The 23,481-nt window shown below is 40.2% G+C and overlaps 1 protein-coding gene across 10 annotated transcripts in view; it reads left to right on the top strand.

Annotated features, from left to right (window-relative positions):
* The window catches only part of LOC134356877 (FYVE, RhoGEF and PH domain-containing protein 3-like), a 269,626-nt gene that overhangs the window by 134,820 nt on the left and 111,325 nt on the right, over nucleotides 1-23,481 (top strand). For 6 of the 10 annotated variants that reach the window (XM_063068102.1, XM_063068106.1, XM_063068105.1 and 3 more), the window contains exons 2-4: nucleotides 12,386-12,541; nucleotides 19,723-19,912; nucleotides 21,148-21,739. In XM_063068102.1, the coding sequence (XP_062924172.1) occupies nucleotides 12,386-12,541; nucleotides 19,723-19,912; nucleotides 21,148-21,739 (938 nt within the window). Of the gene's footprint in view, nucleotides 1-12,385; nucleotides 12,542-17,606; nucleotides 17,793-19,466; nucleotides 19,616-19,722; nucleotides 19,913-21,147; nucleotides 21,740-23,481 lie in introns of those variants that run through there. The other 4 variants (XM_063068108.1, XM_063068111.1, XM_063068109.1 and 1 more) reach the window with 3 other exon arrangements.

The raw sequence follows: 23,481 nt of genomic DNA on the forward strand, positions 1-23,481 counted from the left end.
TTAGTGGGTGGAGGTGTAGATCAGCCTTACTGCTTGGCGTACATAACTGTTTTTGAATTTGGTGGTCCTGGCGCGGATGCTTTGTAGTCCTCTCCCTGATGGGAGTGGAACAAACTGTCCGTGAGCCGGGTGGGTGGGATGTAACTAGCCCTTTTTGGGCACTTCTCTGCGTTTATGTCCTTGATAGCAGGTCGGCTGTTGCCTGTGATGCATTGGGCAATTTTGACTACCCATTGTAGAACCTTCCTGTCTACCATAGCTTCCATACCATGCGGGTATGCAGTTTGTTAGGATGCTCTCTATTGCACATCTGCAGAATGACACGAGTATAGATGTACATAGTCCTGCTCCTTTCCGCCTTCTCAAAAAGTAGAGTCGTGGTGAGCTTTCCTCGTTGTAGATGATGTACCTGGGACCATGAGTGGTTGTGCAACATGTGCACTCCCAGGAGTTTGATGCTGCTCGCAGTTTCCACTGCTGTGAAGCTGATGTAAAGAGGGGTGTGAGAGGTGAAAGTTCTTCTGAAGTCAATAACCAACTCCTTTCGTCTTGTTGACATTAAGGAAGAGTTATTTGCCTGGCACCTGCCCTCGAGCTCTTCCACCTCCTCACTGCTGGTCGTCTTATTGTTGTTGGTGATGAGCCCCAGCACCTTTGAATCATCGGTGAACTTGACAATGGGATTATGTGGGCATTTGGCCATGCAGTCATGTGTGAGCAGAGTGTACAGCCATGGGCTCAGCACACGGCCCTGGGGGCGGGGTGGAGGGGTGGGTACCTGCGTTGATGATGATGGGGGGTGGAAAGGAGTGGTTGTGCAGCCTGGCTATCTGAAGTGTGTTGGTTAGGAAGTCCGACACCCACTTGCACAGTGGTGTATTTAGACTGAGAAGTAGGAGTTTGTTCACCAAGGTCTGTGGGACAATAGTGTTGAACTGAAATCCAGAAACAGCATTCTGACTTAAGTCTAGATGTGGCAGGTCCAAGTGCTATGGCATCTGTCTTAGAGCGGCTCTGTCGGTAAGCATATTGGTGAATGTCCAATGTGGCAGGAATAGATTTACCAGCCTTTCAAAGCACTCGATGATCATTGGCGTCAGTGCCACAATTTTAGAGATTATTTTGTTAGAACATTAAAAAAAAATTTGAATATAAAATTTTATTTTACTATAAATGATTGCTGAATGAGGCGACTAAAAATTGCCAAATTGGTTTCAGAGGAGGTCTTACATGAGGTAATGAATGTAAAATGGGCAGTTCATTTCTTTCACAAACAAGAGAAAATCTGCAGTCCAAGCAACACACACAAAATGCTGGAGGAACTCAGCAGCCTATCTTCTTTCCAGGTTTAATTTGTACATTGTATTGATAAAAAGCACGCTGTTAGTATTCATGTTTTTTTGTTAAGTGAAATATTCAAATAATGACACCATGAAATGGGGACAAAAAAGGCTGGGAGTGCTTGGCTGTCAGTAAGCAGAAATGGATATGATGTCTCCAACATACATTTGATGAATTTGTATATTGGTGTATTTGTGCTGCCACTGAAATTGAGTAATTTACAATTGGAGTTTGATTAGTGTCATATTAGGAATGTCATGGAATGAAAACGTTACGAATTCTGAGGCAGCATATAATCCAGTTGTCTCCATAACAGCTGAAATATTTTGCAGTTATCTTTCTCAAGGTTGTGCAAATCCAGGGAAATCTGTAGACCAGGGGTTCCCAACCTGCGGACCATGGACCCGTTGGTTAACGGTAGAGATCCGTGGCATAAAAAAAGGTTGGGAACCCCTTGTATTGACCAAAGGTCTGCACGTGAGCAAAGTGAACTATGTGGGTATATATACTGTCAGCACAGGGTCTGGTGATGTAAGTTCTGAGATGTTTTAGTTGCAAACATGTTCAGAAGAAGCCTAGTTCAGTCATGTTTTTAAAAGTGATTTTTGATTGGTTTTAGAAATATTGGGTAAAGTGCTGCTTCTGTCCCTGTTGCTCAGGATTACGTTACCTGCGAGATATTTCTGCAGTTCCGGCTCCCTTTCCTTTTGCTCCAGCTGATGTGTGCTCCTGCAATATTTTGATGTACTTTTATTTCACTGGTAGTTCTGGAACCCACCATTTTGACTGCAGCTACAATTAAATCATATTCAGAAATTGACTTGTACAATGAGTTAATACTTTAAAATGAGCTTCAGCAAATATAGCTGATCCACAGCACCACCCATTCTCAACACCCCACCCCACTCTGCCAGCTGCCAGGGTGGGTGCACAGCAATTCCTGCAGGTGACAGTTTTGCATTCTCTGCTAGAAACCTCCATTAAAATTCTCAGACACAGATGTGCTTCTCCGTTTAAAGTCAAAGCAATGGACACCTAATCAACTAGAATGGATAAATAAGAAAACGATCAATGAAGTTGTGCATGACTTGTAACCTAAAGCTTTCAGTAAGGTATGTTTTAGATCCTAACAAGATAGTTTCCCAATGGGCATCCATGATTAGGCATTCACTGTTGATTGACAACAAATCCTCAATTGCATCCATGATTTTCTGTAATCACTACCATTTATATGAAGGCCATAAGACCATACAACATAGGAGCAGAATTAGGCCAATCAGCCAATCGAGTGTAGTCCATCATTCATTCATGACTGATTTATTATCTCACTCAACTCCATTCTTCTGCCTGCTCCCTGTAACCTTTGATACCCTTACTAATAAAGAACTTATCAACTTCCACTTTAAATACACCTAATGACGTGGCCTCCACAACTGTCTGTGGCAATGACTTCCACAGATTCACTTCAATTAACTTCAGTTGATAAATTGATCCTAAAGAAGACATTAACTTCAATATTTTTGAAATTGTCAATTTGAAATTGTGATGTATAATGTTATAGTAGAGTAACTAACCCCATTTTAATTTCAATATTGGTTTCAAAAGTAATTTGGTAATTAGTAACCAAATGGAAAATGTGAGACCATCTAAGGTTGTGGGTTTAGAATGTGTGTGATATATATATGTGTGTGTGTATACAAACATCAAGTGCGATACAGAGGTCACCATATCTTATCCATTCCATCTACTAAAATGAGTAGTCTCAACTTTTCCCACGTGTACTCTGTTTCTCATTTGTTTCCTACTTGTTCAATCTGTTAATATCCTTTTGTTTGCTACTTACTTCAATATTGCTAATTTGCAAATCTGATTTAGTTGTTTCAGTTCTGTCCTTTCCTGTGAGTAATTGATGTAGATGAAAAACAGCTGAGGATCTAATATAGATTCTTCTGCTTTCCTCTGTTTAATTTCCTCATTAAACAAAGGGAAAACTGAAATAATTGTTATTTGTGCCAGAAAAGAAGGATTAAAAGTCAGTGCTCACTTAGAATCCCTGTCATTACAGACCACAAACCAAGCCAGAAACCTTGGTGTTGTGATGGACTCCAACTTAAATTTTAACTGCCACATTAAGACAATTACAAAGTCAGCCTACTACCATCTTAAAAATATAGCGAGGGTTAAAGAGCTTATGTCTCGGCAAGATCTAGAAAGGCTCGTCCATGCATTTATTTTTAGTGGGCTTGACTACTGTAATGGCGTTTTCACAGGTCTCTGTAAAAAATCCCTCAGACAGCTGCAACTCACTCAGAGTCCTCACTAAGACCAAGAAAGTAGAACATATCACTCCAGTTCTCAGATCGCTACACTGACTTCCTGTCCACCAGAGGGTTGATTTTAAAATTTTACTGCTGGTTTATAAAGCACTGAATGGTCTGGGACCAAAATACATCTCTGACCTCTTGCTGCATTGTGAATCTTCCCGAGCTCTCAGGTCGTCTGGGGTGGAACTGCTTACCGTCCCCAGGGTCAAAACTAAACATGGTGAAGCAGCTTTTAGTTACTATGCTTCACATATCTGGAATAACCTTCCAGGTGATCTGAAGTCTGCCCCAACTTTAAGCTCATTTAAATCGAGGCTTAAAACTTGTATTTTTGCTGTAGCTTTTAATTAGATTCTCCTGCACTGTAACTTCTATTTATCATATCTACTTTTTGTGTGATTTTATTTTCTTATATATTGTCTGAAATTTAGTGTTTGATTTCTATATGTATCTTGTTCTATGTAAAACACTCTGAACTGCCTTGTGTTTGAAAAGTGCTATTCAAATAAACTTACTTGCTCGAAAACAGCCTGCCAATCTTAAAATCTTTATTTCCAGCCTGTTTTCTGTTCTTTAACTGTCTCCATGCTAAAATGTTGTTTGAAGCCTCATGACCCTATATGGACTCCTACACTTTTACATTTCTACATGTCCACGCTTCCCACTGCCTCAGAAAATCAGCCAGCATAATCAAAAGCCCACTCCTCTCCAGATATTGTCTCTTCCCTGTTCTGCAGGAAAAAGATGCAAAGGCTTGCAAATGTGCACCACCAAGCTCAACATTAGTTTCGATGCCAAAATTAGAAGACTCATTAATGGACCTCTTGTTCATTAACGAGGAACTCTAAACCTCCCGATCTATCACATCATAACCCCTTGCACCTTATTTTGTACCTGCACTGCATTTTCTCTGTAAATGGGGCTCTATTCTGTATTCTGTTAGCGATTTCCCCTTGTTTTCCCTCAATAATCTTTAAAATTTTATGTGCAAATGGCTTTCAAAATTAAGTTTTTCATTGTATTTTGGTACACATAATATTATTCCATTTCCAACGAACCTTTAATTTTGGTGCAGAACCATGTCATCTGTCTTTTGAAAATCCTGACTTTCAACATCAGATTTTCACTTATATATCCTAGTTTAGAATCATAGATGCAGCACAGAACTACATATTTCAGCCTACGGAGTCCACAACAACCATCAAACATTTATGATTAACGTTAAATCTCCCTTAACACATTTTATTTTCCCTACTAACCTCCAAATTCCACCATTCACAAACACACTAAGGGCAACTTGCAGTGACCAGTCAGCCTGCCAATCTTGCCATTCTGGGTGCTTTCAGATGTGGAAGGAAAGCTGAGATGGTGGAGGAAGCCCATGTGGTCAAAGGTTGAATGTACAAATTCTGAAGGCATGAACCTGGGTTGTTAGATCTTTATGGCAGCAGCTCTACAGTTCTATATCCTAAAATATCTTTGATTTATTAAACATTCCCTTTTATAAAACCATTTGTCTCTGTTGTCTTTATCAAGGGCATGTCAGAAAAACAAAGTAATAATTATTGTGTATTTAATATTTCAGTAATATTTGAATAATCTTGTACATATATATATTGATTAAGCATACATCATTAAAATAATTCAGTACAGGTTATATGTAAAAAAAAATGTGAATTGCATGCATCATCACGCTACCACGTGATGTGATTGTGCCTCACATAAAGTAAACATGAAATTAGGCTCATATTTCTGACTCCCGTGTCTTCCTTTGAATTAATTTAATGTTTTGAAGTTACAAAGCATAGCAATAATTACACACTGAAAAATTTGTGTCAAGCTAACTGATATGTAGGTTATGTTTATGTTGCTGCCTTCCAATTCATGCAGACAATTGCAAAATCCGGGGGATTTTGGAAGATCAGTGGGAAAATGTTCATCATCTCTGCAGTCACTTCTTTTAGGATCTTAGTACTTTCTCTTTTATGGTAATTTCTTCAATTCTGATTATTTCTGGTATGTTTAATATGCTTTTTTACACACATTGAAAGCAGATACAAAGGATTTGATTTATGTCTTAGCCATTTTCTTACTTTCCCTTATAATTTCCTCTGTGTTTGCCTGAAGAAAACCACATTAATTTCAGCTAGTTACACATTTTTATAAGTTTAAAGAAACCTTTTATGCTTCTTGCTGGTGACCTTCACATTCTGACTTTTATCTATTTATCAGTGATCCTTTGAGATTCTTTAAGGTTTCTTGACAAGTGAGTTTCTAATCTAATACTTTTTTACTTAATGAAAGTTAACAGTTTCCCTTGCAATTTAATTTCTGGTTGAAATGCACATATAAAGATTGTGGATTTTTTTTTCAAGTGCTTGCTGTTACTTATCTGAAAAATCCTATAAACCTTTCTGTGTGAGACAGGCAGTGAGGTCCTAAATAAATAATTTTCACCGGTAGTTAAAAAATAAACCAACTTTGTAACTGGAGATTTCAGTGAAAGGATGCATTGGTAGGCTTAAGTGTCTGTAAATCCCCAGGACTGATGCGATTTATCCCAGGCTGCTGTGGGTGGCAGGGTAAAAGATTGCTGGGGTTCTAAAAGGTAAAAACCATATTGATGAGGACAGGGCATTAGATGTGATTTACATGGACTTTATTAAAGTCTTTGACAAGGTCTCACATGGGACTCTGGTTCACAAGTTTAGGGTCATGAAATCCAGAGCAAGTTGGCAAACTGGCTCCAAAATTGGCTTGGCAATAGGAGATAGTGGGTGATGGTGGAGGGTTGCTTTTGTAGTTGGATACCTGTGATTATGGTGAGGCAATCCGAGCAACATCCTGATGAAGCTCTTCTGCACTGTCCCCAAAGGCTCCACACCTTTCCTGTACTAGGGCAACTAGAACCACACACAATTCTGCAAATGTGACCGAGCCAAAGTTCTAAGCTGGGTGCCAACCGCCATAAAACAAGACGGAGAAGAAGAAGAAGTTCTATGCAGCTGACTCTTGTACTCAATGCCCCGACAGATGAAGGATGCCATACACCTTCTTTACCCCACTCTCTACATTTGCCATTTTCAAGGAGGTTTGAACTTGGATCCCCTAGATCACTCTTACATCAATGGTGTCAAGGGTCCTGCCTTTGACTGTACACCTTCCAAAATGCAGCACCTCATACTTGCCTGAATTAGGCTCCATCAGCTCTTACTTCCTCATGTCTGTAACTGATCTAAATTCCGCTGTATCCTCTAATGTAGACAATGGTTGGTGATGCATTTTATGAGCAGTAAAGATGCTAAGACATGCACCACTTGTGGTAAGGTCTGAGGAACAGAGGGGCATTTGAGTGGAAGTCCAATTGAAAGTGGCGGTGCAGGTGGATAATATAGTTAAGATGTGCCATAACTTGGTTTTCATTAGTCAAGGTAGTCAAGAAATAACAAGATTATGTGCCAACTTTATAAAACTTTGGTCAGGCCGTGGCTGGAGCATGATGTGCATTTCTTGTCACTAAGGTATAAGAAGGACGTGATGCATTGGAGCAGGCGTAGAAGTAGTTCACAAGGATATTACCTCAATGGAACAGTTCAGTTATGAGGAGAGACTGGAGAAGCTATGTCTTTTCACCTGGGAGTAGAGGAAGTTAAGAGGGAACATGAATGAGGTATATAAAATTGAAGGGTATTGAAAGCATAGACTGCAGGAAGTTTTCCCTATATCAGTGGTAGCCAAAACTAGAGGACATGAGTTTAGGGTATTGGGGAAAAGATTCAGGTGGGATTTGATGGGGTAACCAACAGTGTAGTAACTACTTGGAATATACTGCCTGAGAGAATGGTGAAGTTGGGACTCTAACAGCATTTAAGAAATGTCAGGGTGCACTCTTGAATTGCTTAGGCATAGAAAACTATGACCGTGTGCTCGGTTATGGGGTTAATACAGAAACATGTCTGCTGGATGATGTGGACAAATTTGGCCAATTGCCCTGTTTCCATGATGTATGTTTCAATGATTCTGTGATTCTAATTTTCTAAACTTGCTTAGCTATCATGTGGCTTTGTGGCTTTGTAAATGACTTTATTTTAACATGAGCCTCTAGCTTGCAATTCAGCTCCACAAGCAGGAGAGCAGAATTGGCTATTTGGCCATTTAAGTCTGCTCCACCATTTCATCATGGCTGATCTGTTTCACCCTCAACCTCATTCCACTACCTTTTCATCCACAACTTTGACAGCCTGACCAATCAAGAACGTATTAACCTTCACCTTAAATACACCTAATGACCTGGCCTCCACAGCCACCTGTGAGATTGAATTCCACCATCTGGCTGAAGGAATACTTCCTGATCTCCTTTCTAAATGATGTCCCGCTATTCTGGGACTGTGCACTCTGGTCATAGACTCCCCCACCATAGGAAATATCCTCTCCACATCCACTCTATCTAGGCCTTTCAACGTTTGATAGATTTTGATGAAATCCTCCCTCATTCTTCTAAGTTCCAGTGCATAAAGGTCCGGAGCTATCAATCATTCCTCATACGATAAGCCTTTCATTCCTGGAATCATTCTTGTGAACCTCCTCTGAACCCACTCGCATGTCAGCACATCCTTTCATAGATAAGGGGCCTAAAACTGCTCACAATACTCCAAGGTCGGGTTTCATCATACCTCTTATATCCTTGCTTTTATATTCTAGCCCTCTTAAAATGAATATTAGCATTGATTTTGGCTTTCTCACCACCGACTCAACCTGCAAATGAACTTTTAGGGAATCCTGCATGAGGACTCCAAATCCCTTTGCACCTCGGATTTTTGAATTTTCTCCATGCTTAGAAAATGATCTACTCCTTTATTCCTTCTACCAAATTGCATGACCATACACTTCCCTACACTGTATTCCATTTGTCACTTCGTTTCCCATTCTCCCAATCTGTCTAAGTCCCTCAGCTGCCTCAACACTACCTGTCCCTCCACGTAATTTTGTATTGTCTGCAAACTTAGTCACAAAATCATGAATTCCATCATCCAAGTTATTGCTATACAATGTAAAAAGAAACTGACCCAACACTGACCTCTGCTAAACACCTCTAGTCACCGGCAGCCAGTCAGAAAAGGCTCCCTTTATTCTGACCCCCAGCCCCTCCTGCCAGTCAGCCAATGTTCTAGGCATGCTAGTATCTTTCTTGTAATACCATGGGCTCTTATCTTGTTAAGCAGCCTCATGTGTGGGGGTGGCACCTTGTAAACGGCCTTCTGAAAATCCAAGTGCACAATATCCACTGACTCTCCTTTGTCTATCCTGCTTGTTATTTCCTCAAAGAATTCTAACAGATTTGTCAGCGAAGATTTCCCCTAAAAGAAACCATGCTAACTGCGGCCTTTTTTTTATCATGGGCCTCCAAATACACCAAAACCGCATCCTTATCAATTGACTCCAACATCTTCCCAGCCACTGAGGTCAGACTAATTAGCCTTTGATTTCCTTTCTTTTGTCTCTCTCCCTTCTTGAAGAGTGGGGTAGCATTTGTAATTTTCCAGTCCTCCAGAATCATTCCAGAGTCTAGTGATTCTTCAAAGATCATTACTAATGCTTCCACAATCTCTTCTGCTACCTCTTTCAGAACCCTGGGGTATAGTCCATCTGGTCCAGGTGATTTATCTACCTTCAGACCTTTCAGTTTTCCAGGCACCTTCTCCCTAGTAATGGCAACTGCACTCACTTCTGCCCCTTGACACTCTCGAACAACTGGCATACTACTAGTGTCAGCCATTTTGAAGACTGTGGAAAATTCTTACTCAATTTGTCCGCCATTTCCTTGTCCTCCATTACTACCTCTTCAGTGTCACTTTCCAGTGGTCCAATTTCTACTCTTGCCTCTCTTTTACTCTTTGTAGATCTGGAAAATCTTTTATATTGTTGTCTAGCTTACCTTCATATTCCATTCCCCCCCCCCCCATGGCTTTTTTAGTTGCCTTCTGTTGATTTTTAAAAGTTCCCCAATCCTCTAACTTCCCTCTAATTTTCCTCTATTATATGCCCTCTCTTTTGCTTATATGTTGGCTTTGACTTCCCTTGTCGGACACAATTGCATTGTCAGTGATAGAATTCACAAGTGACATGAGTAATTTACTCGTGTCACTTGTGAATTCAATCATTGTGAGTACTTTTCCATGGAGAATCACTAACTGTAGTAATCCAAATTAATTCTGTCTCATTTGAAAAAATTGGATCTGAAATTGCCATTGCTTCCATTATTTATTGCTTCAGGAAATTGTCCTGACTGCTCCTTAATGAACCTCTCCTTAAACAACTTTGCAAATTTTGATTTGATGGGTCTTTGTGAAGATTTAAAGTCACCTATAATTATTTTATTACTTTATGTTCAAGCTTCTCTTGTTTATAGCTAATGGCCTTTCAAACAATATCAGCTCCATAGCAGGAAGGAATTCTACTCTAAACTTGGAGAGAAGCTCTGATTTCCAAAGTGAGGCATTCATTCTCCCAGGCAATTGTTCAGCTGCAGGGTGGGAAAACAGATAAAGCCCTGGCAAGCTTGATTTGTAAGGAAGAGCAGAGGTGACTAAATCTAATTTTGTCATGCAGTCACAGATTATGCAGCATTTCAGCCCACTGAATCAGTGCTAACTATTAAGCATCCAGCTACACTGATCCCTTGTTTAAATTCTGTCCCCAGAGGAAAATGAAAGACCAGCATGAGTGTGAGTAGAGTATAAGTCCTTGAAAATGTAAGAACTGTAAAATGTGCTAACCACTACGCTATTGTGCCGTCTTGGCATCTTCCCAGTTCCTTTCCAGTCCTGAAGAAAGGTCTCAGCCTGAAAAGTCGACTGCTTATTCATTTCCATAGATTTTCTGTGATTTGCTGAAAGTCATTTGGGCAACGTTCCAATTTGGCACTCCCTCTGTCCCTCTCACTATACCCTTTGCCTATCCTTTGGGCTTCTCCCCCTCCCCCTTTCTTTCTCCCTAGGCCTCCCGTCCCATGATCCTCTCTCTTCTCCAGCCTCGTATCCCTTTTGCCAATCAACTTTCCAGCTCTTAGCTCGATCCCTCCCCCTCCTGTCTTCTCCTATCTTTTCGGATCTCCCCCTCCCCCTCCCACTTCCAAATCTCTTACTATCTCTTCTTTCAGTTAGTCCCGACGAAGGGTCTCGGCCTAAAACGTCAACTGCACCTCTTCCTATAGATGCTGTCTGGCCTGCTGCGTTCACCAGCATTTTTTGTGTGTGTTGCTTGAATTTTCAGGATCTGCAGATTTCCTCGTGTTTGCGTAGAAAGGTCTTGTCTTCCTTGGTTTTAAACATACTGGTTATAGAGTGCAAAGGCAAGTTGAATTCAATACTTCTAACACACTGCCTGTTGATTACTGGGCACTGTACTTTTGGAAGGGCTTGCAGAGGATTTGGAAAATCTGTTGGTATGGAGCCAAGGGGCAAAAATGCTTCAATGATGTGGAAGGACTTGAGGAGCGAGGTGATTCTCTTTAAAATGAAATCTGAGGGATGATATATAAGGTTTGCTTAGTGAAGAATAGATAAGGAGAAAAAAATCCATGGTATTAAAAATGTTGATAGCTGGCGAAGTGGCTGAAGAACCAAATGCATTTATTTCACAATCAGGTTTAATATCACTGACATATGTCATGGTGTTGGTGTGTGGCCAAGTGGTTAAGGCGTTCGTCTAGTGATTTGAAGGTTGCTAGTTCAAGCCTTGGCCGAGGGAACGTGTTGTGTCCTTGAGCAAGGCCCTTAGCCACACATTGCTCTGCGACGACACCTGTGCCAAGCTGTACGGGCCCTAATGCCCTTCCCTTGGACAACATTGATGGCGTGGAGAGGGGAGACTTGCGGCATGGGCAACTGCTAGTCTTCCATACAACTTTGCCCAGGCCTGCGCAAGGCGCAAATCCATGGTCTCATGAGACTCACGGATGCCTATATGTCATGAAAATTGTTGTTTTGCGGCAGCAGTCAAGTGCAATATATAGAAAGTATATAAACTACTATACATATTTAATTAAATAAGTAGTGCAAAAATAGTGAATCATGTTCATGGGTGGGTTCATTGTCTGTTCAGACATTTGATTGTGGAAGGGAAGAAGCTGTTACAACACGTTGAGTGTGCATCTTCAGGCTCCTGTACTTTCTCTTTGATGGTAGTAACAAGAAGAGAGCATGTCCTGGGTGATCGGGGTCTTTAGTGTCTTTTTGAGGCATTGCCTTTGAAGGATGCCCTTGTTGTTTTGTGGCTAGTGCCCATGATGGAGTTGGGAGCCCACTGCAGCCTTTCCTGATCCTGTACAGTAATCTGTAGAAAATTGTTGACATACTAAATCTCAAATCCTAATGAAGTATAGCCACTGATGTGCCTTCTTTGTAATTGTATCTATATACTGGGCCCAGCCCAACATATTTATATAGTGCTTTTTCCTCCTGAATATCTTACCTGAAAGGTGGTGGTAGTAAATTCAATCATAACTTTAACAAAACAAAGTGTGTAAATACTAGATGTTAAAGCATTTACAACATATTGGGAAAGAGGCGATCAGGATTAAATGAATTATGCTTTCCAAAAGTACTTGGGAGATGAACAATGTGCCAAATGATCATGCTATGTGTGTTTTACTTATTCTTTGTGGAAAATATTATATTTTAAAGTATGTCATTGAAGTGAGTATAATTTATTTGTTGCAGGCTACTCTGGGACTCAACTGCAAGTCCGAAGTAATCCTAATTCCAGTTCTGATCACCTTCAGAATCTGAGCTCTGTACCATGTATTCAGCAAACAGGAAGAAAGTTAACCAACAGCTCATCATCAATTGGGAAGGTCACAGCCCAAAAGCCTCAAGGCAAGTCTCAGTGGGGAAAAAGAGCGTTTTAATTTTAGTATTAGCTTACTTATTACAACAAAATGAAGATTTTAAAAAAAGTCTTCAGTTAATCAGCTCTCAGAAGATTATGCAAATAATTAGAAAACATTTGGTGGATAGAATTGCAGACAATATCTGTTCCAAAATAAGATAAAATGATGAAGCTTACTTCATATTAGAAACAAAATTTTAGAAGATGTAATATAGAATTGCTTAAGGATGAAGGCTGGAAATGTTCATGTTTTGTTGCAGGTCAGATTTTTTTGATAGGTTCAATCTTTGCTTATAAAGTTCTCAATCCTAAGTAATTAAGTGAACTTGTAGTTTAATGCATAGGAACTGAGGACCCAGTAGAACAATGAGGAAGGCCTTAGCGTCTTTATTAGTACATTGTAATCTTGATACTTACTTCTCAGCAACGTTGCTGCAGTTTAATAAAACGTGATAGAGAACTATCTCTTTTTTAAGATTAGTTTGTGAGGACACTCAGTCCTCATTTATTGTCATTTAGAAATGCATGCATGCGTTAAGAAATGATACAATGTTCCTCCGGAGTGATATCACAAAAAAAACAGGACAAACCAAAGACTAACACTGACAAGACCACATAATTGTAACATATAGTTACAACAGTGCAAAGCAATACCATAATTTGATAAAGAGCAGACCATGGGCACGGTTAAAAAAAGTCTCAAAATTCCGATCGACTCCCGATAGTCCCCGATAGCAGGTGGCAGAAGGGAGAAACTCTCTCTGCCATAAACCTCCAGGCACCGACAACTGTCGATGCATTGGAAGCATCTGACTACAGCCGACCCTGAGTCTGTTCGAAAACTTTGAGCCTTTGGCACCGAGCACCACCTCTGCTGAGTACTTTGACCCCTTCCCGGCCGCCGAGCAATAAGCAAAGCCGAGGACTCGGGCCTTCTCCTCTGGAGATTCTAGATCACACACTAGCAGCAGCAGCGAAAAAGGCATTTCAGAAGTTTCTCCAGATGTTCCTCCGTTCTCTCACGTCTGTCTCCATCAAATCGGGATTGTGCATGGCACCCTACTTGACAGATTACAGAGATCATTCACCGGAATGGCCGCGTAAGCTGCATCGCACTGCCATCTTCTCCTCCTCTTGAGTCATTTTAAGTCATTTCTTAAGTCATTTAAGAAATATCTTAATATCCTAAGTCATTTCTGATACAGCAGACAGATCTAGTGCATTTCTGTTCAAGGTGCTGTCTCTGTGGGATATCCAACTTATTTGTAACATCTACAAAAAAAATCAGAGGTACTAAGGGACTTGGGAATCTTCGTGCAAGATTCCCTATTGGTTAACTTGCAGGTTGAGTCAGTGGTAAGGAAGGCAAATGCATTGTGAGCTTTCATTTCGAGAGGTCTAGAATGTATTGCTGAGACATTATAAGGCATTGGTCAGACCGCACTTGGAGAATTGTGAGCAGTTTTGGGCCCGTTGTCCAAGAAAAAATGTGCTGCATTGGGGAGGGTACAGAGGAAGTTCGTGAGAATGATCCAGGAATGCAAAAGTTAACATATAAATTCATTTGTTGGCTCTGAATTCACTAGATTTAGAAAAATGAGGGGAGATGGGGTGGTCAAATATTGAAAGGCCTAGATAGAGTGGATGTGGAGAGGATGTTTCCTATGGTGGTGGAGTCTAGGACCAGAGGGCACAGATAGAGTGGATGTGGAGAGGATGTTTCCTATGGTGGGGGACTCTAGGACCAGAGGGCACAGATAGAGTGGATGTGGAGAGGATGTTTCCTATGGTGGGAGAGTCTAGGACCAGAGGGCACAGATAGAGTGGATGTGGAGAGGATGTTTCCTATGGTGGGGGAGTCTAGGACCAGAGGGCACAGCCTCAGAATTGAGGGTTGTTCATTTAGAACAGAGGTGAGGAGGAGTTTTCTTTATCCAGAATCTGGATCTGTGGAATTCATTGCCACAAATGGCTTGGGAGACCAAGTCACTGAATATATTTAAAGCAGAGACTGATAGTTTCATGATTAGTCAGGGCGAGATTGAGAGGGATAATAAATCAGACATGATGGAATGTTGGAGCAGACTCGATGGGCTGACTGGCTTAATTCTACTCCTATGTCTTCTGGTCTTAGGTCAGATGGCCTGTCCTGGGCCCAGCAAGTAGATGCAATCACCAGCATCTTTACTCTCCTGGAAGGTTGAGGAGATTCAGCGTGTCACCAAACACTGTAATAAACTCCTATAGAAGTACTATTGGAAGTATTTAACTCTTTGGATTATAGTCTGGCACAGCAATTCAGATACGCAAGAACATAAGAAAACGTTTCCGAGAGCAGTGAACTCTGCCCAGTGTATCCCTCCCCACCATCAGTTTACCTGTGCCAATGACTACCATCAGGTCAAGGTCAGCAGCAAGTGTGATTTCTCTGGTTTTTCACTCTGCTCTGGACCATCCAGACAACAGGAACTCATAAGTTAGGCTGCTGTTCATTGACTACAGCTCAGCATTCAACACAATTATCCTATCCAAACCTGTCATCAAGCTTCAAGGTCCGGGCCTCTGTACCTTCCTTTGCAACTGGATACTTGACTTCCTTGCCAGCAGATCGCACTCAGTGAACATTGCTAACAACATCTCCTCCTCGCTGACCACCAAGCTGTGTGCTTGGTCCCTGATCTCCTGCCCCACCATATACACATGTCTGTGCAGTTAAGCACAACTCCAATGCCATCTTCAAATTTGCTGATAGTATGACTGTTCTTAGACAAATCACAAGTAGTCGTGAGTCAGATTACCACAGTGAGATAGGTTATCTGGTTGATGCCACAAACAACCTCCTACTCAATGTCAGTAAAATTAAGGAGCTGATTGTTGACTTCAGGAAGGGATAGAAGCATGAGCATGTTCTAGTCTACACTGAGGAATTAGTGGTGGAGAGAGTTAGCAGCTTTAAATTCCTGGATGTCAACATAATGTATGACCTGTCCTGGGTAAGTCACCCCATCCCCTCTATCTACCAGCCTTTCAGGTTGGTACATTGTGTTTCCTTAAGCTCACAACTTCTTTCAGCCATGACTCATAGAAGCCCACAACATCGTACCTGTAATCTCTAACTGCGCCTCAGGATCATCTACCTTATTCTGTATACTGCATGCATTCAAATATAACATCTTTAGTCCTGTACTCGTCATCCTTTTTGATTTTGGCCCCCTGTTACAGTTTAACTCATCATGCAATTTTGCCCTGTCATTTGCTCTGTCCTTCCTTCCAGTCTGCATCTACTTGTATACCAACTGCCCCATCCTCAGCCCTATCATTCTGGTTCCCATTCCCCTGTCAAATTAGTTTAAACCCTCCCCAACAGCTCTGGCAAACTATCCTAAGGGTATTTGTCCCCCTCGGGTACAGGTATAATCTGTCCTTTTTTACAGGTCATACCTTCCCGAGAAGAGACCCCAAATATCCAGAAATCTGAAATATTGCCCCTGCACCAGTTCTTCAGCCGCACGTTCATCTGCCAAGTCGTCCTATTCTTATCCTCACTGGAGTGTGGCACAGCAGGAATCCAGAGATTACTATCCCGGAGATACTGCTTTCAGTTTTCTACCTAACTCTCTATATTCTCTTCTTCACGACCTCCTCCCGTTTCTTACCTATGTCGTTGGTTCCAATAAGTACTACAGTTTCCAACTGTTCATCTTCCCCGTTTAGAATGCTGTGGATCCAGTCCGAGACATCCCTGACCCTGGCACCTGGGAGGGAACATACCATCCAGATGTCTCTTTCACATCCACAGATTCTGCTTTCCGGTCCTCTAATTATGGAATTCCGTATCACTACTCTCCTCTCCCCATTTCCCTTTTGAGCCACAGGGCCAGACTCAGTACCAGAGATCTGGTTGCTGTGTCTTCCCACTGGTAGGTTTTCCTCCCCCCCTGCCCCCCCCACAACTATATACTTATTATTGAGGAGAATAGCCATAGGTGTAGTCTGCACTGGTTGCCTATTCCTTTTCCCTCTCCTGACAGTCACTCAAATACCTGCCTCTGGCAATTTAGGGGTGACTACCTCCTGTGGTTCCTATCTATCACCTCCTCATTTTCTGGTATGAGTCGAAGTCATTGAGATGCGGCTTCAGTTCCTTAACATAGTCTCTAAGAAGTTGCAGCTTGATGCACTTCGTGCAGATGTAATTATCAGGGAGATAACTACTGGAGTTCTCCCAGTATTCTCACATCATGCATGAAGAACATACCACATTCTCAATATACCTAGTTATGAACTAACAGAAAAACTCAAAAATTACTTAGAACCTCTGCCTATGCTTGCCCAAGCCTGCTTTTACCTAAGACTGTTGAGCCAAAGCTGGGCTATCCTAACACTGCCCCACTCACACAGTGGCCACTCCAGCAATGGCTGCTCTGCTTATACCTCCTTTCTTTTTGTTCACCCTGCACCTGCATTGATTGCAGTCTGCCAAACAAAGAGCCCAAAAGCACCCAGCTCTTTTTAAATCTTGTGCTGCATCAACAACAAATGACCTGTTGCATGGATGCAGCCTACTGAGAAAGAGCCAAGAAGCTCCCAAGCTGTTTTTAAAACACACGCTACATCAGTAAAGAACAACTCCTCATGCTGACTGCTGCCCACCGATACATTAACGCCCAGGAATTTAAAGTTGTTGGCTCTTTCCATTGCATATCCACCAATATAAACTAGTGCATGCTCACCCTCCTTCCCTTTCCTGAAGTCAACAATCAGCTCTTTAGTTTTACTGATGTTGAATGACGAGTGGTTGTTATGGCAACACTCAATTAGGTGTCATATCTTCTACATGTACGCTGACTCACTGCCACCTGTGATTAGTCTGACAAACTGTTCTGCTATCAGCAAATTTGAAGATGGCATTGGAGCTGTACTTAGCTCCCAGGATAGGGAGTAGAAGAGAGGGCGAAGCACACATCGTTGAGGTGTTGAAGGTCAACAAGGAGGAGTTGTTGTTACCAATCCTCACTGACTGATGTCTGCCGAACAGAACGTTGAGTATCCAGTTGCAGAGGGAGGTACAGAGATCCTGAAGCATGATGATGATTTTGGGCGGGTTGATTGTATCGAATACCGAGCTGTAGCATGATGATTCTGCTCTTGTTCTCAGGATGGTCCAGAGCAAAGTGCCAGAGGCATTACACCTGCTGTTGATCTATTGTGGTGATAAGCAAATTGAAGAGGATACAGGTAGTTCTTACGGCAGGAATTGATTTCCTCATAACCGCTTTTCACTTCCTTATTGTTTATGTAAGCACTTGCAGATGGTAATCATTGAGGCAGGTCACTCCCATCTTCCTGGGCACTGGTACAATAGTTGCCTTTTTGAATCAAGAGGGAACCTCAGATCCCAGAAGCGAGAAGTTGATTACGTCCACAAATACTCCATCCAGTTGGTCCGCACGGCTCTTTAGAGCTTGGCCAGGTACACAATCTGAACTCGACACCTATCATAGGTTCACTATCTTAAAGGATTGCCAGACATCAACTTTAGCGACTGAGTTAAAATAAGTCTCCTTCTAAACTCCAGAGAAGTTTAATAGCTTATTTTGTAATACTGGTGTCACAGAAAACAAAGGTTTGTATTGTAGGGAAACCATTATACAAATCTAAGTTAGATATTTTGAAAAAATTTTACATCTTGTGGATTCAGTTTTGGACCAGATCATATTAAGCAGAAATGCTATGGTACTATGCAATTCTCAGGTGGTCTTCTCCTACAAAATTATTAAATTGCTTATGATACTTGGAATATATTTAAGGAATTGAGGCTGTTTTGCCTATTTTATCTGTTGATGGTGTTTTCATAAGCATGATTGGCAGAGAAGCTTGAAAAATCTTGATGTATCAAGTATAACCATGTCATTCACAAATTCCTTCTATTTATCTTTAGGTACCAAGTAGTTATTATCCACGGGTTTGACCTTGTATTTTTTCAAACATAGTCTTATTTTCTCTCTTCACCCTCCCTCAAGTCTGTATGTCAGTTTGTTGATACATTACTTTATGAGATGTGGGTGTCACTAGCGGATGAACATTAATAACCCATCCCTAACTATTTTTGAGCAGATAGTGATGAACTACTTCCTTCAACTGCTGAGGTCTTTGATGTTAACTTTGAATATTTAATTGATGTTTTTGATTGAAAGGAGAAAATTTTGAGTTGAAGTTTATCATTTGTGCAGTGGGGTCACCAAACAATAAACAATACATTCTCTTTCAATAATGCCACCTGATAATGCTTGTAATACATTCAAAATACTGCAGGTTCATAAAGAGTGTAGTACCCTCTAAAAGTGCTGTGCTTTATAATTGTTGCATAGCCCTGTTTTATCACTTCAGATCAGTCATGCTTGCTACAATTTACTGTTTGTGCAAAACTATTGATACTGACTAATTTACAGAATACATGAGCAACCCTGATATAACAAAATAGTTTCAGCATGTTTTGCATTGCATTTTTTTTTTCAAATTTAAGATTGACTGGCACTTCACAACATGTATTTGTTTTACCTTTTAAAATTGGTATTTTTATGAGAAAATGCTTCAGAAGCAGAAAGAGGAAGGAAGCTGTGGAGAAACTCAACATGCCCACAGAAGACGTGTGTTGAGCAGACATGTAGATTTACAATACAGACAGAATGATAATCTTACAACTGCTAAGTTACTATTTATAAATGCATGTTAAAACACCAAATTTTCTTCCACTGCCATGAGTATAACTATCAAAATGAAATAAGCTTCTTGACTAATTCCCTTTGTTGCCATAGGCACCATTGTGCCATTGCTTACGGTTACAAAACCACATTTTTTTTTTATCGTTTTCTGTGCTTCCTGTTCTTGCAACAAGGAAGTACATCCAGCTTTCTGATGTTAGATGTACTACAAAATGTCTCAATTTGAAAGATTAAAATGGAGTACAGTTGAAAGTTGTTTCACCAGCAATGCAGTTAGAAACCCATAGGTTGCTCTTGGAAAATGTTGAACCTTGCAACATAAAGCAGAAACTTACGGTAAGTCAAATGAAGCTTTTTGTAGATCTTCTTTCAACAAGAGGACTCTAGCTGAATAGTAATGGGCAACTTTGATATTACCTTGATTGTATGTATTTTTGTACTAGTACCTCCTAAGCCTATCCACCTGCAAAACTTACGTCAAGAAGAAACCTTCCAGCGAATTCCTCCAGCTCCATCAAGGCCTTTACCTGCTGATCCAAAGCTAAGCAAGAGCCCCCAATCAAATACTGAGAGTAAGGAAACATCAACTCTGCCCTGTGTCTCCTCGCTTATTGAGAAATTTGAAAGTGTCAGGTAAACCATTTTGTTGCCTGTTTGTTTTCTAAGTCTTGCTCTTCTGAGTATTAAGAATGCTTTTTGAATATGCCTATAGGTAACTTTTTTTCCAATTGCTTTGTTTTTGTGGGTGAGATCTCAAAAGATGGGACTACAGTTCACCACCACCTGTGTTGTTTAAGTTCTCTTGATATGTATGTAAATCAATTTAACTTATTCGTCTAAAGGATTATTTTAAATTTAGTTTAGCAATGCTTGCGAATGTGTTGCCTTAACCATGGTAGATCTAATCTTATAATTTATTTTTACAATTTTCTGCAGTAATTACAGAAAATGGAATACTTTATACTGATAAACCTCTGCTGTGTAAATGGAAAAAATAGTCTTTAATTATGACAAGCATCCTTACTACTTGAAATTTGAAACACATTTTAGCTAAAATATATTTCAATAATTTTCAAATCTTCTGGAACCACTGTCACAAAAACACATACTATTTTGTAATTCTGAACGGATAGGGTTTGTTCAGGATTAAGATTTTGTTGGGTCTCCGGTAGTATTTTTATTTTCTCATGTGGGATGCACTTATAATTGTTTTTGTGTTTGCCTTTTATATTGTTCTTTCAGTACATAAATATACCACATACAGTGAATATATGTATTGTTGTGCACTGCATTCTGCTTACAACAATATATTCCATTGGCATAAATGGAGAAAATTCTCAAAATTTAATGTATTAGCAATGTGTACCTACTACTGAGTAGTGCATTTACTGCTTGCAGTCCAGTCCATTATTTCAGAATGAAACAATTTACATGTTCACATTTTAACTACATGCTTGAATCCAGCCTGTTTCATATATGAAATAACTGCCAAGGATTGTATTTCTACTTTTCATTCCATACTCCAAATGAGATCCAGTAATCCCTTAAAAAATATTGTCCAGGTAAATAGATAATAACCCGATTGGCAAAACACTTTTTTGTTCTGTTCACAGCTTACTTTCTGTTGGCCATGAATAGTGCTGCATCTGTTGCAAACATAAAGACAGAAATTCTAAATTAGATTAAAATACCAGACCAAGAAGTGTTTATAGAGCATGCTGTTTTAAGTATAATATCAGCATTCTGTTTGCATACAGTATATCTTCATTTAGGTTTCTTGTGCCTCACCATTTTTGCCTCTGTATTAATTTCAGTCAAGCTGGTTCAAATTATTTGCATTCATGTGAAATGCTAATATGTCACTGTAGGCAACTGAGTCCAGAGATCAGTAAAAGGAACCAGCTGATATTGTCCCTTAAAATGGAACCGACTCAGGACTCCTCTGAATGTGCAGCATCTGACAGTGAATTGGAGCCAGCAAGCACGGCTGACGTTACAGTAGAAAAAATTGATTCCAATGGGACTGATGTCAGCATGAAAGTGGTGGAATGTTCTAATGAGGAAGTGACTGCAATGAAAGAATTGGCCGAAGGTGGTGTTGAAAATGATGATTGTGCCGGCATAAGGACTCAGGAGGCAAGTGCTGTAACTGAGATGGGACAATCCACGTTGGAACAAAATGGAAATGTTAAGATACCAAATCGAGACAGTGGGATTGATAGTCCCTCGTGTAATGGGGACAGTGAAGTTTTTCCCAATGAAGAAGCAATGGAAGAGAAAAAAAATGTCAGTTCTGTAGAGAATGAACATTATATGGAAATAAAACCTGGTGAAGCATCTGAAATGCAACAAAAAATAGATTCCACCCAGGAAGATGATGATAGTGATATGGATGACGGCAGCAGTGAAGAAAATGAGCCAACGGAAGTGCCAAAGAGCGAGCAGTTGGAAACTGCCAAGGTAGGAGATGTTATTTTTGGAAGCTTTATTAAGTGTAGCAGTTCACTTTGCTGAGCATATACTGAGTAGTGTTTGTCTGCAGTTTGGTAGGTAATATTCAAACCCTGACTAGGTCTGCAGTCACATTAATGAGAAGCAATAAGTGGTGTCACATTTACTATAGTTGGCAACTTTACAATAGAAGAGAAAATAATACTTAAAATTATTGATTAATTTCCAAGGATTGGTGACCTAAAACATCTCAAACTATTAACTTGGACCTAGATTGGGAACAAGCTTATGTAATAAGAAAATGGAACCCCTATATCAGTCTTTCCTCTATATCAGATTTTAAATCTTTATTGAAATAAAGGCCTCTATATCAGTTCTTTTATCAGCATTAGTTTTAAATGTTCATTTTCTGAATTTAGCACAATACTAGACCACCATATTTTCCCAAAAGCATCTCAATTAAACTTTTTAAAATCTATATTTAAACAATGCATGCTGCCATGTCCCCATAACTGGAGACAACAGCAGAATTGACCCTGACTCAGGAACACCTAATATGATATACTCCATTAAACAGGATCACCTGCAAGGATATTTAATTGTGGTCAGTTATCAGCTACACGATCCCCAAAAGGCAAAAATGAAATTCATTGTGATGCAGCCTTGATTCATGAGTGGTTAGGATTGATTTAAATGTCTAAGGACAATAAATCTTGTGCGTAATTGGAAAGCATTATGTACTGTGGGTAATCTTGGATCATTTATAAAGGTAACAAGGTCATGCAAATATTAAAATTTAATTTTATTAAATTGTAAGTATGTGGATATTCTGCTGCGTTCATGAGGAAGTTAGGGAGGAAAACACAGTATTAGATATCTGGTCAAGTTTAAACATTATTGGAAATATGGGAGACTATTAAAGGTATTTATGTGGCAAGAAATAATTAGTAACGGCTGAAACAATGGAACTGAAAGTGAATAAATCTTCAGACCCAACTGCTGTCTGTTTGAGAATACTAATATAAAATATGTGCAGATTTCTGATGCATTAATGAGAACCTTTCAAAGCTTACTGGATTTAGAAGTAGAATCTAATATTTTAAATCTTTATTGAAATACAGGCCTAAATAAATAGGGTTAAGTTCAACAGTAAGGTGTTCAGAATAAAATTAAATGATAAACTCTTCAGATGTGCAGTTGTCCTAGATATGTATTGATGACGTTTCTACAGCCAAAAAATCCTAGAATTTACTTTCACGTTAAGTGTCTGCAGGTCTGTCAGTGTTTTGCTAGTGTATGTTGTCAGCTGGTCCTCCTCCAAGATGGTTGCCCTGATCGTTCCCTGGGATATTGGCCTATAGTGACAGAGGCTTATCATTAAAGTATCAGAACACGGACTTTGCTGTGGTCCTGAGTGTGAGATCAATTGATTCACCAAAGAGAACGTTTATTTTAAACATGAGTAGCTTTACTTATATCTCCCAAGATCACACCATCAAGTGTCTCAACTTTCAGTCGTGGCCTCATCAATTCCATGGGCCTGAACCCATTCTTTGCTTCAGGCAGACTGAAGGATTTGCTGTACATTTTTCATTTTTATTTTATTCAGTTGAGCAAAATCTATTGCGTCTCAACAGTTCTCAGCTTGCTGCTTCATTTCTCAGCATTCACAGGGATGTTTGTCAGACTTAGTCTCTCCTTAAGAGTCACTGGTATGGAGTGTACTGCTGCTGCCTTGTTTCATCTCGGTC

This window comes from Mobula hypostoma, chromosome 15 (assembly GCF_963921235.1).
Source record: "Mobula hypostoma chromosome 15, sMobHyp1.1, whole genome shotgun sequence".
In the NCBI taxonomy this organism is placed as follows: Eukaryota; Metazoa; Chordata; class Chondrichthyes; order Myliobatiformes; family Myliobatidae; genus Mobula; species Mobula hypostoma.